Genomic DNA, 15,940 nt, shown 5'->3' with positions numbered 1-15,940 from the left:
TGTGCTGGTGTTTCTTTTAACTACTCGTTAATAGTTCCTGGCACCAACACTCTGAAATAGCTAATGCAATTACATCTCGTATACTTACCGTCTTAAAATCATGACAAACTCTTTTAGTGGCCTTCCCTGCAAGGGCTTTGTGGTCCTATTCCTTTTGCTCTGGCAACATCAACATTCAACCAGCCACTTGCCAGAAAATTAAACAAAATCAATAGCATTTCCCTCTTTCAACCATCTCACCACAACTCCAGCAAGTGACAAGGATGGCTCAAGAGACAGCTGGACTACCCAACCCTGTTCAGCCATCCCATGTAACTGCTTACTGATTCTCAGGAAAGACAAGGCTCCTGAGAAGACAGATAAAAAGCTTTATCACCCATACCCCAGTATCAAGTATTGTTTAACCAATATTCCAAAGCGACACAAAATGCAGAACAAAAGACAAGAAACTGCAGATCAGTGGACTTAACTTTTATTGAGGGGAAAAAAGTTTACATGTAGCTGTAAGTTTTTCCATCCATACTTCCAAAAGTTCAAAAAGGATTGGAAACAAAACTTCCTCCATCATTATTTCAATACCAAAAAGTTGGCAATTTTTTCTGTCATGAACAGCAAATTATATAACTAATTGCTATGTTCAATAAATATTTTTTCTCCTGTGCCAATTAAGGGGAAATATTCAACCAAGTACCACAAAGACCCCAGGAATTTAACAATTTTAATTTCAATTGTTATCCACTGCATTGCAATCCAAAAACTTTTTTCTATAAAACAGCCTTAATTTTGAGTGTACAAGGATCTATTCTCCCAGTCAGTTAAATACCAAATTTTGCTCTAGCTCAAATAGTCTACTCCCAAAGCAACTACCTGACAAAAAAAATACAAAAAAAATCCTCTGGTTCATGACTATCTAAGCAAATTCATCATTACAGAAAAGGCTCAAAGTCATTACTTGTTTATCAAAGTAATAGGTAAACATTTTAACAGAAAGATTAACAACTTACTTGGAAATGCAGGTTTATGTTAAAGTATCCGAGTGTGTATACTACATATGACATGCAAGATTTAAAAATATCAATGCTCTCTTCTGATTAGTCAGGAGTCCAACTGTTTTAAAAACGAAATAGGAATGACTTCCAAAATGTATCAGCACTTCGGGGTTCTCTATTTCATTTTACTCAAGATGTTTTACTACACAAAAACTACAACAATTACAATATTTAAGAGTATTACAATAAGGAGGGATGGAAAATAGGAATACTTCAACTGAAAATATATATATTCTAAATGAACTAAAGACTTGTGAAAGAGCTGGAAGGAGGACAAGAAAGGGAAGATGGAAGGGAAAGCAGTAGGGATGCTAAAGATCTGAACTTTGTATTTAAAAATCAAGTCCTCAACTGTAACTCTTCTGATCTTCAGTAGCGCCCTGGAAAAAAAAAAGATAACACAATTACTAATTACACAATCATAAACTAACTGTACACGTTATCTCAGCTTAACTGTGCCCAGCTTTTTTTGCTTTCACATTCAGAATTTCCATTGATCAATTCATATAACAATGTTTATGTCAGCCAGATTCTGTTTATTCACTTGTGTTCACTTACTTGGACTATAGGAACGGGATCTTGACCGCGATCGGTATCGACTATAGTAAGGCGATGGTGATCGTCTCCTTTAAAGGAAATTAAAAAAGAAACCAAACAACATCCATTATGAAAGAAGCCTTATTCACATCACTTCTACAGAACAGAACCACTTCCTTAGCACTGAAAGACTTGGCCTCCATGAATGATTTCTGCTTTATTTGGCTGTGGCTTATGGTTATTTAACAAATGCTTTTATATTTCTCTATTTGATGTGTTTAAAACTGTATGATATTCCCAGACAAAGAATTTAATAAACTCTCACTAGCCTTACAAACACATCAAGTGCTTTTCCAGATGCCTACAATTCTTGTTGAACAACATTCTCTGAAACCAGATAACTTTCAAAACAGCGAGATGGTTATGAAATGTCAAGCATTAAAAACCCCATCCACAAATAATCCCTTTTTAAACAGCAGTGTGTATCAGCTGTCTCTGGTTCTATATACAGCACAGAAAAACGAGTTCCCTTTTTATCTGTCCACTTGATTCCTGGGGTACATGCTCTCTACTTCCTTCACGTAGCAAAATTAACCCCTTGCCCAACTGAAAAACCAAATTACATAAACACTGAAGATCCTGACTACTTTAATCCCACAAAACTTAAGGGAAGGAGGCCCTAACACATAAAAGGCATGTATGCAGAATATTGCTGCAAACTGACTAACGTGTTTTGTAATGTAACTTTTCAGTATTCCCCACAAATCCACTGTTCTTACAGAAATAGAGTAGGTACCTGTATCTGTAGTCATATTCTTCATATCTGTCATATCCTCTGTCATACCCCCTATCATAATATGAGTCCCGGCGACGACCCGCTCCACCACCACCACCTCCTCCACTGCTATTAGGGGAAAAGAAAGAACAAAAACAAAAACCCCTTTATATATCTATTCTTTGTCTTGATTTAAATTATTAGATAAATAAATATAAATTATTTAAAATCTTTTTTTAAGTGGTCTTGTAGTAAATCAGACACTTAAAACTACACCACAAAACAAATCGCTAAACAAAATATTTTAATAAAAACACCTTCAAAAACTCCCAGAAAAATGAGGAATTTGAGTCTAATTCCCATCAAAATCAAAGGCAAATGGGCACCTTAGTATTTCAGCAGGCGAAAGATACATTAATTAATCATGCTGGGTATTATTTTTTAATAATACCTCCTTCAACATTTTTGTAAATAAAGATATGATAAACCATAGTAGAATTTAAGAGTGTATGTGAACCACAGAACTACATTCTTTATGTTAGTAACTTTGTGATAAAGTACAAACTGGCATAACTCTAAATCTTTTTAGAAGTACCTGGAGTTCTATTTCTTCAACCAGAATCCAGCACTCAGTTTTAATCCATTGAACTTACTGTGTTGGCCTGCCCATGTAGATGCCTGGGGTGGGTGTATGTGCTCTCTTGGTGATTGAGTAATCCACTCGAATCCTCCTGCCATCCAGCTCCATTCCATTTGCATGCTCCATCGCCTGCAGGAGAGACAAGGACCAGGGATGTGAAATCTGCAACCTACTGGTAACTATGGAAGGCTATGTACAAACACGTTATTTTCCACCAGAAAAACAAGCCCTGAACTTGTCTTGTTTAGACTGGTTACTAGTGCCCCACTGTGGTGAATGGCTCATCTCTTGTCCCCATGCCTGTCTGCCGGTGGTGTTACAGGACTGCACTGGGGTGCCGGACTAATGCGACTCTCAATCCCTTCTTAAGGGAGCACAGCCTAACTACTAACACGGCCACTCTCCCCAGACTTTATCTTTTACCCATCTGAAAGGTAAACTGAAAGTCAAAACAGCTTTTTTTTCTGAGAACTGCATCTTTCCTACCGCCGTCTCCGACCCAGAGGGGCCGGGCGGATTCAAAAGCTGTGCAAAACAGTGGCTTCCTGTAGGGTGCATATGGCCGGATTACTGCTCGTCGGCTGCCATTTCATGCTCTCCCAGCCTCCTGCCATCTCCCTTACAAGGACCTACTTCAGCAGAGCTTAGTAAAATGGCGGGTTCAGCCTACATGGATACCTAATTACAACCTTCCTCCCCACTCCCTCTCACAATAGCAGCTCGCTTAAGTGATACACACAAGGGTCTGCGCTCAGACGCCCGTGCCTTCAGACCCGCCCGCAGCCCCTGCACGCACTCGCTGGGTGTTCCAGCCCCTGCTTCTCCACTCTGAGAATCAATACAATGGCCTTTCACAAACTCAAACCATCAAAATAAGTTTTTCAAAGGAGCACAGCGTACTTTTGAGAATTATATTCATGCAAAAGTAGCCTAAAAACCCAAACGCCAACAAACCCACAACAGTTAATTTTAACAGCTAATGCCAGACTTAAAAGGATTTTTAAAAATTTGCTTTTTGAATTTTAATAGCTTTTATTAGCTGCTACAGGATCTCTGAAATACCAATACACACCACTTGCTTCTCCACACTAAGCACAGCACTTAGTCCAATATACATTATTTTAATTTTTCATGTGTGGAAAAGAGACACTGTTTCAATCTTGAGTTAAAGAACATAACCACGTTGCTGTTTTTTAGCTACAAAAAAACAACACCCAAGCTCAAAACATGAAGGTGCTGCTAAGCAGAGAATTTTTTTCTTTTTTTCTTCTTTTTAATAATAAAATATTTATTCAAAAATCTCAACTCCAACAAGAGCCTTATTGAACTTACATACAAGTCATAAAGGAGATACAGAAACCTGACATCCACATGATTTAACTGCTGCGCCCAAACTGGAAGTGACTGATGATCACTAACGTATTTATTGAGAGTGAGTTTGGATTTTAATAATGCTGTTTGTGTCCATACTATATCGCCACCTAGTGATTTGTGCTCCCGTACAAAACTAACTGTATCTAGCCAACTGCACGGCTCAGGAAAGAGCATTCCAAGTCTTTCAACATACACTCAGGTATATTTTGTGACTAAAACATGCTCCTCAGCTTTAGTTTCCTAGCCTTAACACCTTTTTTTAATATCCTGTTCCACAATGATCTAAATTAATCTGTGCATGCATCCTAGGAAACTATGTGTGCACAAACGTAAAAATGAAGGCTGCAAATATCTGGCTGAAAAGTTAACTTTATGATGAAAAGCATCTTTCTGAAGATGCATCAAGTTAACCTGTAAGAAATTTTCTGCTTCATGGCATTTTTAAGTCCAGTCAACAACTTGCAGAATAGTAAGCCTAGATGACAACAAGCCACCTCAAATCCGGAACATCTGGCATGCATGTCTTATTTAATTAAGCCAACAAACACCTCTTCAAGAGGAAGAGTTCTTTGACAGAGGGAGCAGTACAGGGAAGAGCAACATACCAGAAAAAGAAATGAAGAATTAATTTTGAGACCTGACTGTTTGTTTTAGAAATACCAGGAAATGTGTTACATTTCAGTGGATAAAGACTAGTTCATGGTTACCAGGCTGCATGGAACTCCCGACATCCTGGTAATAATGTCTAATGCCCTACCCAATATTAAAACATTAATTTTCTTATGGTTCAGCCACTGCCAGCAATAACTGCCACCTAAAAAATTCAAAATAAATAAAATCTTTAACAGATATACAAAAGTAGTAAAGGCTCTTACAGTTCTGACTGCACCCCTCAGATGCAGAAAAGCCAAAACCTACAATAATTAATTGTATGGATCACTCACATTCAGTAATTAGCAGCTGGAAATTCCTTCCAAGATGTTTCCAGATTCCCTGCACCACTCTTAATGTGCACATCTCAGGTCTTCGAAGTAAAGTACTTAAGTTGACATTATTAGGTAAGGACTGCTGCAAGATGACCAAAAGCCCTTTCTGAAAACCTGTGTTCACGTAACTGATACAACAGTATTTATTTTGGATGAAGGCTGTGAAAATATATTAGTGATACTAATCACTGGCATTTCTGTGCTTTATTGAAAGTTGAAGTACTTTAAAAGAACATTTGGGATTTTACAGTTTTATTGTATGTCATATTCAAAACAAATTTCAGTTTCCTTTTCTTGCTGTTTTTGAGTATGCATGACTGCTGTGTTAAAAATATTTAAGTGCCAAAGAGAAAAAATTGCATATTCTCTCTAACAATGCAGAAGACATTCTCAAATACTGTTTAAGATGGTCAAACAAAACTTTTAAAGAAAAAAATCAAGTAATATTTGGGCTTAAGACACACAATGCCCTCTTAAGGAGTCTTTTACTGCCAACAATCTGTTTTTATTACAACCTGGATTCTTTTCCAAGTATCTGAATGTTGTTTGTTAAAAGACTTGCATGGCTTTTGCAAGAGGACAGTAAGCAAGAAAACAGCATTCCTATCAACATATAATATTAATTCTGTAGCAAATTCTATGGAAAAATTATTTTTGTAGGCTAGAATACACATCTACATGTTTGGAGTCAGAAAACAGAATTAGGGTTGGGAACGGCACAGGTTCCATCTTGGATCACATTTTTGAAGTTTTAGAGTTTTAAACCTTCAGCAGACTATCCATAATAATGAAACTTATCTATAAGGTGTTAGTTTGACAAAATGAGCAGTTCCTGAACTACAGTTATCTCCAGTGGCTCAAAAAAGTCAGAAGGCGTTAAATTTAACAAAGATTTCAATTTCATTTGATATTTAATACACTACATGATGTTTTCCACATGTATGAGCAGTTATGTAGAGTAAAACAAGTTTGGAAACACAACTTTTAATTAAGTGCACAAACTTCAATGTGTGGCTGGTAGTAGTTAAGCAATCAAGAACTCATTGGAAAAATAAGAAGACTTTCAGTCTGGGTAACTACTTCAACAACTTGACATCACTACAAAGTTAGCAACATACAGACTGAATACACTTAAATAGACAAACACGAGCAGTTTATATTGTGATTTATATTGAAAATGTGTTTTCATGATTTAAAAATAACTATACAAGGTACTGTCTTTTTTTTTTTTTTTTGTTCACTGTAGTTTTGGGGAGTTTCTTGTTTGTTTTTTACTGGAAGTTCTTCCCTACTGCATTTAATGCCACTGATAAAAACATCATCTCCACTCTATCACAGGTACAGCAAGGGATAAAAGACACAATGGATTAGATCCCCCTCTCCAGTATGTCGATTACTCGTTCAGTTCTGGATTTACTGAGAACAACTGAAAGAAAATTCTGGGAAAAAAAAAAAGTTCTGATGAAATTAATAAATTAAGAAATTCATCTTTACACTTGCTGCAGTCTGCCAAGTTCAATTCAAGTGTCCATTTCACTTTTGAACAACACTCAATTTACATTCTCTAGTTTGAGATTTTGAAAAAAAAATTTACAATATTGTCAACGATAACTTTTAAACACATACAATTATGAGCTTAAGCATTGATAGATTCAATGTATTATCTTTAAAGCATACTTTGGAGCTTCAGAGTCAAGAAATACAGGATTTTAGACAACCAGAATGAAGAACTGGATGTTTCTGCAAGTATTAGCAATTTCGTGGTATTTCAGAGTCTCTAGAAGTCTGTAACTTGGAATTCCAAACATCTGGGACCTTCTAGTGCTCTTTTCTGGTATATCAAGGGTTGTTTTTGATACCATGAACAATACTTAAACCATTTCTTCAACAAGCCATGGGAGTTTTGTTCAATAATGTTAGTTCTAAGCTTGCACCACAGACTGTATGTTTTTCAAACTGAAGTGATAAACTCTGTTATTATTCTGGTCTTTGGCAACTGAATGATGTTAATGGTTTGTGTTGATTGTTAATGAACAGTACTTCAGAAAATGGTTCTGGAAAGATGGTCAAAACTCTTTGAAGAAGAACTAACTTTCTAACTATCTAACTAGCATTAGAAAATTCCATATTGCCAACAGCTGCTGTAGCTAACACTTCTTAAGATGAATTCCTCCTACAGACAGTACATTCACAGTAGCCTCAGTTTAAACAACTAACACTTCACAGTCTGAGCTACTGAAAAGCTGGTTTAGCAGTATATGAAATCCCTGGTAACTTTAATAAGAACCACGTCCCTAGAACAGCCAGCACTTTTCACTCATGATCTCAACTTACTGTTAACCCTGACACAATCAAATCCTCCCCCAACAACTTAATTTTTTTCTCATCCTAGTACATAGAAGTTTGTGATCCTCTTAAACACAGGAAGAAAATCCTTATGTGATGGGCAGATGAATATCCTCTATAATTTAGTGAAAATATTGCAAAACAACATTACAACACTGGCTCCACGCCAATACTGCAAGCTATCTAAGAGAAAGCAAGAAACAAATCTTTAGAAGATGTTTACAGATAATGCTCTTTGCATGTTGCACCTGTAGTTCTAAGGACTTGGAAAAGGGTGGCCAAGACAAGACACTGCACCACCCAAGCAAAAAGGCGATACCAAATATTTTTAAAAAACCATCAACTTTTTGAAACAAAACAACTTCACAAAAAGTGAAACCCACTATACCCATTCTAAAAACAGGTAGATAATAACAGAAGCTTTTAAAACAGGCTTTGAACAAGCCCACAGACAAGAACATTGGCACAGCAAAACCTCAGGTTTCTAGACAACCATTAGACATTCATCAGAAGTTTCCTAGACATCCATCAGTCCTTGACATTTACTGTCTGCTGTCACACTTTGAACTAAAGAAAGTGTCCACAAGCATCTTCAATATGGGTCAAAACCTAAGATTCCTGTCGAGTGTTATTTTGCAAACACTATACCACTGCAATAAAAGACATCTGATGGAAAAGGAACCTTCTGTCTGATCATAAAGTTTCATCTTAACCTCAGCAGAGTTTCAAACAGAATAGAACATATTCTGCAAGTAATCTCCTGGATTGGACACATACTTTGAAAACTTCTTTCTCAGTCCTGTTAAAGTGGAATGTCTGAAGCTACTGTGATGCTTTGACAGCTTCTCTGCCTAGTAGTTAGCAAAAGCTAAGCCTGTGTGCCTCTTTATAACCAAGAGGATCATGAACAGCTAACAACAAGGCTGCTACAGTGTCATAATCTGAAATTTTGAAAGCGTTTAAGTAAAATAAACTTTAAAACTGCCCCTTTGGTGTTTTTAGGACACTGAGAAGTATCACCTTTAAGAAACGCTATTCTACATTGTCTTAAGAGTTCCAGCACACTGAGCTAGTTGGCAACTCAAAATGTCTTTACCACCATATGGACACCGTACCACTTGGTTTCAGAATTAGACCCACAGCAAGATTTTAACTAGTGCAATAACTGATCCAGTTTGTAAAAGCAGTAGTAACAGGGATGACAAAGAGGGATTTCAGCTGCAAGAGAATCCACGCACAACTGACACTGATCAATCTTTAAGTTATGAAAGTTTAAAAATAACTACTCACAATTAATTTGATGTAAAATTTTAGTATTACCTGTATTTCAGAGCTTGTCTGCTGCGAAGCTTCCTTGCGCTAGCCCTCTTGAAGGGCAATAGTGAAGATTATGGAAAATCCTCATTTTTCTGTGGAGTTCTACTCTCATTTAATCCACTGATCTTTAAAAGCACTGGAATTTAGTTCAACATCTCATCTCTTGATTTAGATGTTTAGGTTGTTGAGGGTTTTGGATTTTGGCTATTGTTTTTGGTTGGTTGGAGTTTTTTTTAATTATTATTATTTTTTAAGAGGAAAGCTACTTACTCAGAACAGAAGTAATTTAAGTGTCATCGCTTTTATGCATACTCAACTTTTCAAACTATCATCCAAACAGAGAATTGCTTCATTTCCTTCAGGATTCTCCTACAAGGCCTGTCACAAGATTTCACACCTACAGCTATATATATATATCTATCTATAAATCTATCTATATTTATGTATCTCCTCTTTTTCTGTACCAGCTGCCACTTATTGCCATCTTCAAATCTGTCCTCAAGGCCCATGAAACAAGTCAAATAAACAAGTTTCTCTTCTGTCCTTCTTGCTAAAGTATTTCAGTCATTTAAGTTCCAGGTGTTGGGAGGGTTTGCATCCTTTCCCCCTCTTCAGGCACCAACCCATTGGGAAAAAGAAAAATGGGTTTAATTACATTCCAAATTATTTTAGTTCCTGCTTAAGGCCCTAATCTTTACTTCTGTATTTCTGAATGCAAGTAACATCCCTTTTTGTTTTCCTTTGCATTCCAGTTTCATAGCATCTGCCAAAACAGCTTTATACTCAACAAATTACTTCATGCTATTTACTCGGAACATTTTAAGAAATGCATGGTGTCATGCATGACCATTGCCCATGATAAGCAGGAAAAAACTACTTCTAAAGACATATGAAGCTGTAAAACTGGTACATGAATGTGCCAAGGAATACTGTGTAAACATTTTGGATGTGAAATATTTTACAAAACAGTTGCTTTTTCAAAATCCCAACAAATCCAGCGTGTGAAGAAATACAAGGCTAGAACTTAGAAGAGAGTGGGCCATTAAAGACAGATGGATACGCAGCTATCCACCCCATGAACCTCTCTACCAACTTGTCCAACTGAAAGTGTAGGAAAATATAGAAGGGACAGTAAAGGAAGTTTTGTGTCCTTCTACTCCCCCCTATTAACCTGCAACAACCACACACAAACACCCACAAAGACTACTCTTCCCATAAACTGATACTCAGTTGGATCACACCAGAAGTCAAAGACAAGAACTAAGTATAGTTCAATCAAGTAATCCACAAAGCTGTGTTTTTTCATTAAAATATCATCAAGTATCATCAAAGTTCTTATTTTTCAGCTCCTGACAGGTTCCAGAGTTGCCATCCTCCCTGCCTTCAATGCTAAATGATCTATAAAGTGAGGAGTCATATTTAATATCTCCTTCTAAATAAATTTATCAAATGCACACAGAATCAAACAGCAAATCTGAAACATCTGCCCAAACCTATTAATCCATAAACAAGATGAAGTCTGTGACTCAGTTTATCCCAAAGAAAGAGATTATCACACAATGCAGGCTTAAAGACATTTTTTTAGAGGGTGTGTCTTTACTTTTAATAGCAACTTTATCTACAAATTTCAGTAAATGTGGTAAAGTTCACAGTATCATTACAGGGGTAAAAAAACTACTGCTAATTGTATATTGTGGTGAATCATAGCACAGGCTGCTGTTCATATTCTTTGATTCTTTCCTTATAGATCAATTACACTAACAACTCAGTCTAGCTATTAACAGCTATCTGTTAAACAACTAGGAAAGCAATTGATTAAGGCACAAATCAAGGCAAACCCCACTATTTTTCAAACGTACAACATGCCTAAGAGAAGAAAACATGAAGGGAATCTCCAGAATTTTGATTCAGAAAACAACTTAAAAAAGTTAATTTCCAAAATGTTTCAAAAATACTACTGACATAGAAGCCTCAAAAATTTATTTGCATTTTGAAGTAACAGATTAAACTCTAAGTCCAGTGCTCACTGGTGATTCAATAGACAGCTTATGCTCAAAATCTGTCCACGCATCTGAACACTGAAAGCAAATGCTTTATTTGTTTAAAAGTGCCATGCTGCTTGAACAAAGCATTTTAAATTAATCTCACTGTGAGAATCTGCTAGTGAATACACACTCAAAAACTTGTGGTTTTTTAGACAATTAATGAAGATAATGCATAAAGAGCACGCCTGAAAAAAACAGTAAAGCATGCATTTACCTCTTTAGAATCATCAATTCTCTCAAAATAAACGAAAGCAAATCCTCTTGATCGTCCAGTCCGTTGATCATAAACCACATTGACACCAGTCAAAGGTCCATAACGGGAGAAGACTTCACGCAAATCTCTCTCAGTAGTGTACAAACTGAGACCAAATACTCCAAGACAGGTATTAGGATCCGGATTAGCCTGGTAACACAAATATTCAACTCCAATTAATTTGAGTTTAAAAAAAAAAAAAAAAAAATTCTTATATAAAAAAAATTATCAATTAGAAACAAATTTGATCTGAAGAAAATTGAACAGGTTAATACAAAGCTTAACACTCCAACAGTTACCATTCTAACTGTAAGATCATTTAAAAAAGCAACTACTTCCAATGGTTTTTATTTTAGAAAAAAAGACCAAGAAAAACTTCTGATGTTGGTAAAAAACTCAGTTGATAAAATTTAAGCATTCTGATTTACAAAAAAGCTACAGAGCAACAGGAAGCCATGTTATTAGTATTTCATACTGAAATTACCAACAAGGGGCAGACACCACATACAAATCTGTGCTGAGAGAAGTTCTGCCGCCTGAACTCCCACCTTCAGCCCTTTTGCATGACAATCACAGGCACTAAAGAGTGCACACTGCCTCCAGCTGCCCACACTGTGTATGTGAGCACTTGAGCTCCAAAGCACAGACAACTGAACTGTAATCTAGCTTCTACTGAAACTTCCTCCCCCTCAGCATTTCCTATCTAATTACACTGAAAGTCAATATTTACATTTCAAAGTTAATCTTTCCACTTGTAAACTGGATGAAAGACACCTGTTTCTTTCATCTAGAGAGCAACAAGTGGTGAAGGCCAGTTCTGTGAAACTGTAATCCAAAAGCAGGCATACTTCCTTAGCGCAAAACTCTTAACTCTCTAACATGATGTGGGATACTTAATAAATTTCACTTCAACTAGACAAAGTCAAATATGTAATAGTACAAGGTACAAGTTCTCTTTTAGGATCAAAATTACTCTACATGACAGAGAATTCGTATCTGATGCCAAATCCTCTGTTAGAATTATTTTGATTGAAATACACGTTTTTCAGTTAAGCTTCTGGCACCTTTAATACTAGATGCAGCAATTTAAAACACCAGCAACAAGCACAGAGATTTAATGCTTCTGCCAAAATAACAACTGGAAGTTGACACAGATAAAATTTGTATTTCAGTTTCAGGTAAGTCATCTGTGCACAGTAATTTATGCCTCAGAACCTGCTTTTCAGCCTGATTCAAAGAGTGAAAAGGTTTAGATCTTCTGTCATTATTTTTTCAGCACATTTGTTCAGGAACCTGTTGTGAAAATAAGACGCCCGCACTACTCATATATTTGAAGTTCCTTTCTTTGCATTTGTCAAAGTTCAAACTTCTGCTTTAAGACATGAATCTTTTGCAATTCCTCACTATAGCTGAAGAGCACAAGACCTGGCAGTTTGTAATTCAAAAGTTTTAAATTATATACATCAATATATGTATTTTTACTCCATATTTCTATCTATCTGATAGTTCAATTGCACTGGCAGCTATACTCATTTTATTACTAAGCTCCTGTGAGTATAACGAAATCTGTCTTTTAAATCATTGTTTGGGTAAATTCCTTCACACATCCACACCTGTTGCCCTTTTTTAACATCCCTCTTACACTTAAACCCTATTAACTTTGCTGAGGCAAGAGAAGTACTGAGATCAGTCTGCAGACCCCAAGTGCCAACTACACCACCACTGTAAGGCCTAAACTGATGGTGGAAGACTAAAGGGCAGCTTTTGTATTATGTTTTTGGACTGCCTCCCATCAACCCAGTATGCAAGCTCTGTCTAAAAGAAAAGTGGCAAAATTGCTACCAATTTCCCTGGTGTCTTTAGGACCTTGCTATTAAGGGGATTTCAAATCTGTCTGATTTCAGTTTCATTTTAACACTACCAGAACTCCTTAGAATTACCAAGAAATTCACTGTGAAAACACTCATAGTGTTTCACAAAGTCATGTCCAAGGCAGAAAAACATCTTCACATAGCAAAGCATCCTAATATTGCCTAAAGTAGTAAAGTGGATTCTTCTACCTTTCACCACAAAGACGGCTAACCCGCTTGAAGTTCACCTATTTCTGCCAGTTTTTCAAGACACTAGGTTAATGTTTCCTTCATAGTGATTACATGCTGGCAACAATCCATAAAAACCTACTACGAACATTGTTCCACAACAGCTTAAGCCATTGCATGCTGGCACTGCTGGAATCTTGCCCTTTCTGCACTCTCATCCTCTCCCTCACATTGGTATTACCTGCTCCTAGTGATCCACTTCACCAGGATAGGCATGCAAAAAAACCCTGTATGCTTTTTGACAGAATTAATAAAAAAACCTGCAGACTAAACCAGATTAAAACTAAAAGGATCAGAAACGTATCACTGCCCTCAACAAGGAAAAGGCAGAGCTGTGTAGCTGTGTGCAGTGACACTCATTTAGATCAGCCTGAAGTGATGTGAAACTAGAAGCTGAGGCACTGAAACACATTAGGCAAGAAACTGGAGTGGAGGACTATGGTACTACGATTGGAATACCTCTCTTATAAAGCAAGGCTCAGAGAGCTGGGCCTGTTTAGACCAGAGAAGAGATGACTGAGAGGGCAGGCATCACAAAGATGGAGCCAGACTCTCTTGGGTACTGCTCAGCAACAGGACAAGGGGCAATGGGCACAAACTGAGACATGGTAAGTTCCATCTAAATAATGAAGAAAAACTTCTTTGAGGCTGTCTGAACACTGGAACACACTGACCAGAGAGGCTGCCGAGTCTCCTTCTCTAGAGAAGGAGACGCCTGCATGTGATCCTGTGCAACCTGCTCTAGGTGAGCCTGGGGGGGGGTTGGACTACCTGATTTCCAAAGGTCCCTTTCAACCCCAACCATTCTGCTATTACAAAGGAGGACACTGGGAGAAATCTCTTCTCCAAATGACAAGATTAGTACTTTGGCTGGTGCAGCTATACTTTCTCCTGCTCATACAAAGACAGTTCTCATTTACATTTTGAGAGACTTACTGCTCCTCCTTTTCACAACTGTAAATTTTTCTAGTCTATTATAAAGATTTACGTATTAGCTAAAAACACAGGGCTTTATTTCAAGGTAAACCAAATTAAATAATCAGAAGTATAAAATCACAAGCAACCTTCAATGTATGCTCTATAAGCAAATAAACAGTTGGGAATTTCCTTCTATGGATTCCCATGTCAATCTTATCAATACTGTCAGGTTGCCAGCACACACAGAGGTAATCTCATTTTTGTAAAGACTACATATACTTGGACCTGTAACAGAAGTAGCATCAGAAGAGCTCAACTTCTAGAGCTGATGGAAGCAGATGTCACTGTATCTGCACATACTGACTTGCAATAGAAAGTTTTTCAACTAATTTCTACAACTTCTCTGCCAGTTGCAGGCCCAAGAAGTAAGTGCTCAGATGTAAGGACAGAGATTGCCTCACACATACCTCCCACTCCCACCCAATTCCCGTATCCCCCAGTGACAAGACAGCAGGTCAAGCTCAGCCTGCAGGTAACCTGGACTACACTGATACAAGCAGCAATTGCTTTCTTGATACTCAGCCTTTGTGAACATGACATACTCTGCTGCCAGTGTGCCTTCTCCTGTTGGACATTGGAGAATGACTACGGCTCCTTCGACGACGGTACTCTGGTGTGTACGATCTGCTTCGAGAACGTCTCCTATGGGAATGAGAATGGGATCTGGAACGAGTGTAACGTCTGTGCGAATGTCTTCTGGACCTGGATCTTCGACAAAGAGAAAGCCTTTAGTCAGGTCATAGGCACATAAAGCATTGAACTGTAAACCATACATTTTCTACTGAAAAATCTTTTTTCAGATGATCCCTACAATTAAAACCATTAAGCTTCTTCTACCTTGCATATCTAAAGATTGCATGGATCTCCAATAACCTGCTCAGTAGCACCATTTTAAACTCATTGAGAGTGATTCTGGCATACACTGAGGATTATTTTCACAACAATTTTCAGGAATTTCAAAGTTTAAACTTACATCAGCTTGGCTGCTTATCTAACTAACAACTGCACAGTGATACAAAAACTAGACATGCCACACTGTAAAGACCTGTTTTGACTGAAAAATTGTAAAATCTGGCAAGACTACAGTGCTGCAGTATCTACAAGTAAGGTTTGCTAGACATGAAAATTACTCCAAAAAAAACCCCAGAAAGCCACCATCCCAAACACCTGCTTAACTCCTCAAGCACTTCTTTGCACACATCTTGCTGACGATAAGCCCAATTTAAAACAGGCAGGTAATCATCTGGCTAAACACTGCGAGAAGACAAACTGCAACATTAGCTGAACTTTGGCAATTCAGAGCACAGTAACTCTTTCAGTTGCTCTCGAATGAAGTGCATAAATAGAGAAGATGTGTTACTGATGTCTCTGGGAAAGAGAAACAACTTAAGACTATTCCTCTTTCGCCTCTAGTGCTACAAATGCTGTTTTCTGGTTTCTCTCTTGGTTGATTAAAGAAAGATTCAGTAGTTCTCCCCATTTTCATTAGTATGTTGGTAAAATGGAATAGAGAAGATAGGTAGTATAAACCAGGTAATATT

At 37.3% G+C, this 15,940-nt stretch overlaps 1 protein-coding gene across 4 annotated transcripts in view; it reads right to left on the bottom strand.

Annotated features, from left to right (window-relative positions):
• Positions 1-456: 456 nt before the first annotated feature.
• Positions 457-15,940, bottom strand: part of TRA2A (transformer 2 alpha homolog) — a 22,504-nt gene continuing 7,020 nt past the window's right edge. For 2 of the 4 annotated variants that reach the window (XM_008631336.2, XM_017731184.1), the window contains 6 exons: positions 14,942-15,107; positions 11,284-11,472; positions 3,015-3,130; positions 2,383-2,490; positions 1,608-1,675; positions 457-1,429 (listed from right to left, as the gene is read on the bottom strand). In XM_008631336.2, the coding sequence (XP_008629558.1) occupies positions 1,419-1,429; positions 1,608-1,675; positions 2,383-2,490; positions 3,015-3,130; positions 11,284-11,472; positions 14,942-14,974 (525 nt within the window). In that variant the 5' untranslated portion in view covers positions 14,975-15,107 and the 3' untranslated portion in view covers positions 457-1,418. The remainder of the gene's footprint in view (positions 1,430-1,607; positions 1,676-2,382; positions 2,491-3,014; positions 3,131-11,283; positions 11,473-14,941; positions 15,108-15,940) is intronic. The other 2 variants (XM_017731186.1, XM_017731185.1) reach the window with 2 other exon arrangements.

The sequence above is a fragment of the Corvus brachyrhynchos genome, unplaced genomic scaffold, assembly GCF_000691975.1.
Source record: "Corvus brachyrhynchos isolate BGI_N302 unplaced genomic scaffold, ASM69197v1 scaffold84, whole genome shotgun sequence".
NCBI lineage: Eukaryota > Metazoa > Chordata > Aves > Passeriformes > Corvidae > Corvus > Corvus brachyrhynchos.
The sequence above is the reverse complement of the archived record's forward strand: the minus strand, read 5'-3'. Positions and strand labels throughout refer to the sequence as shown.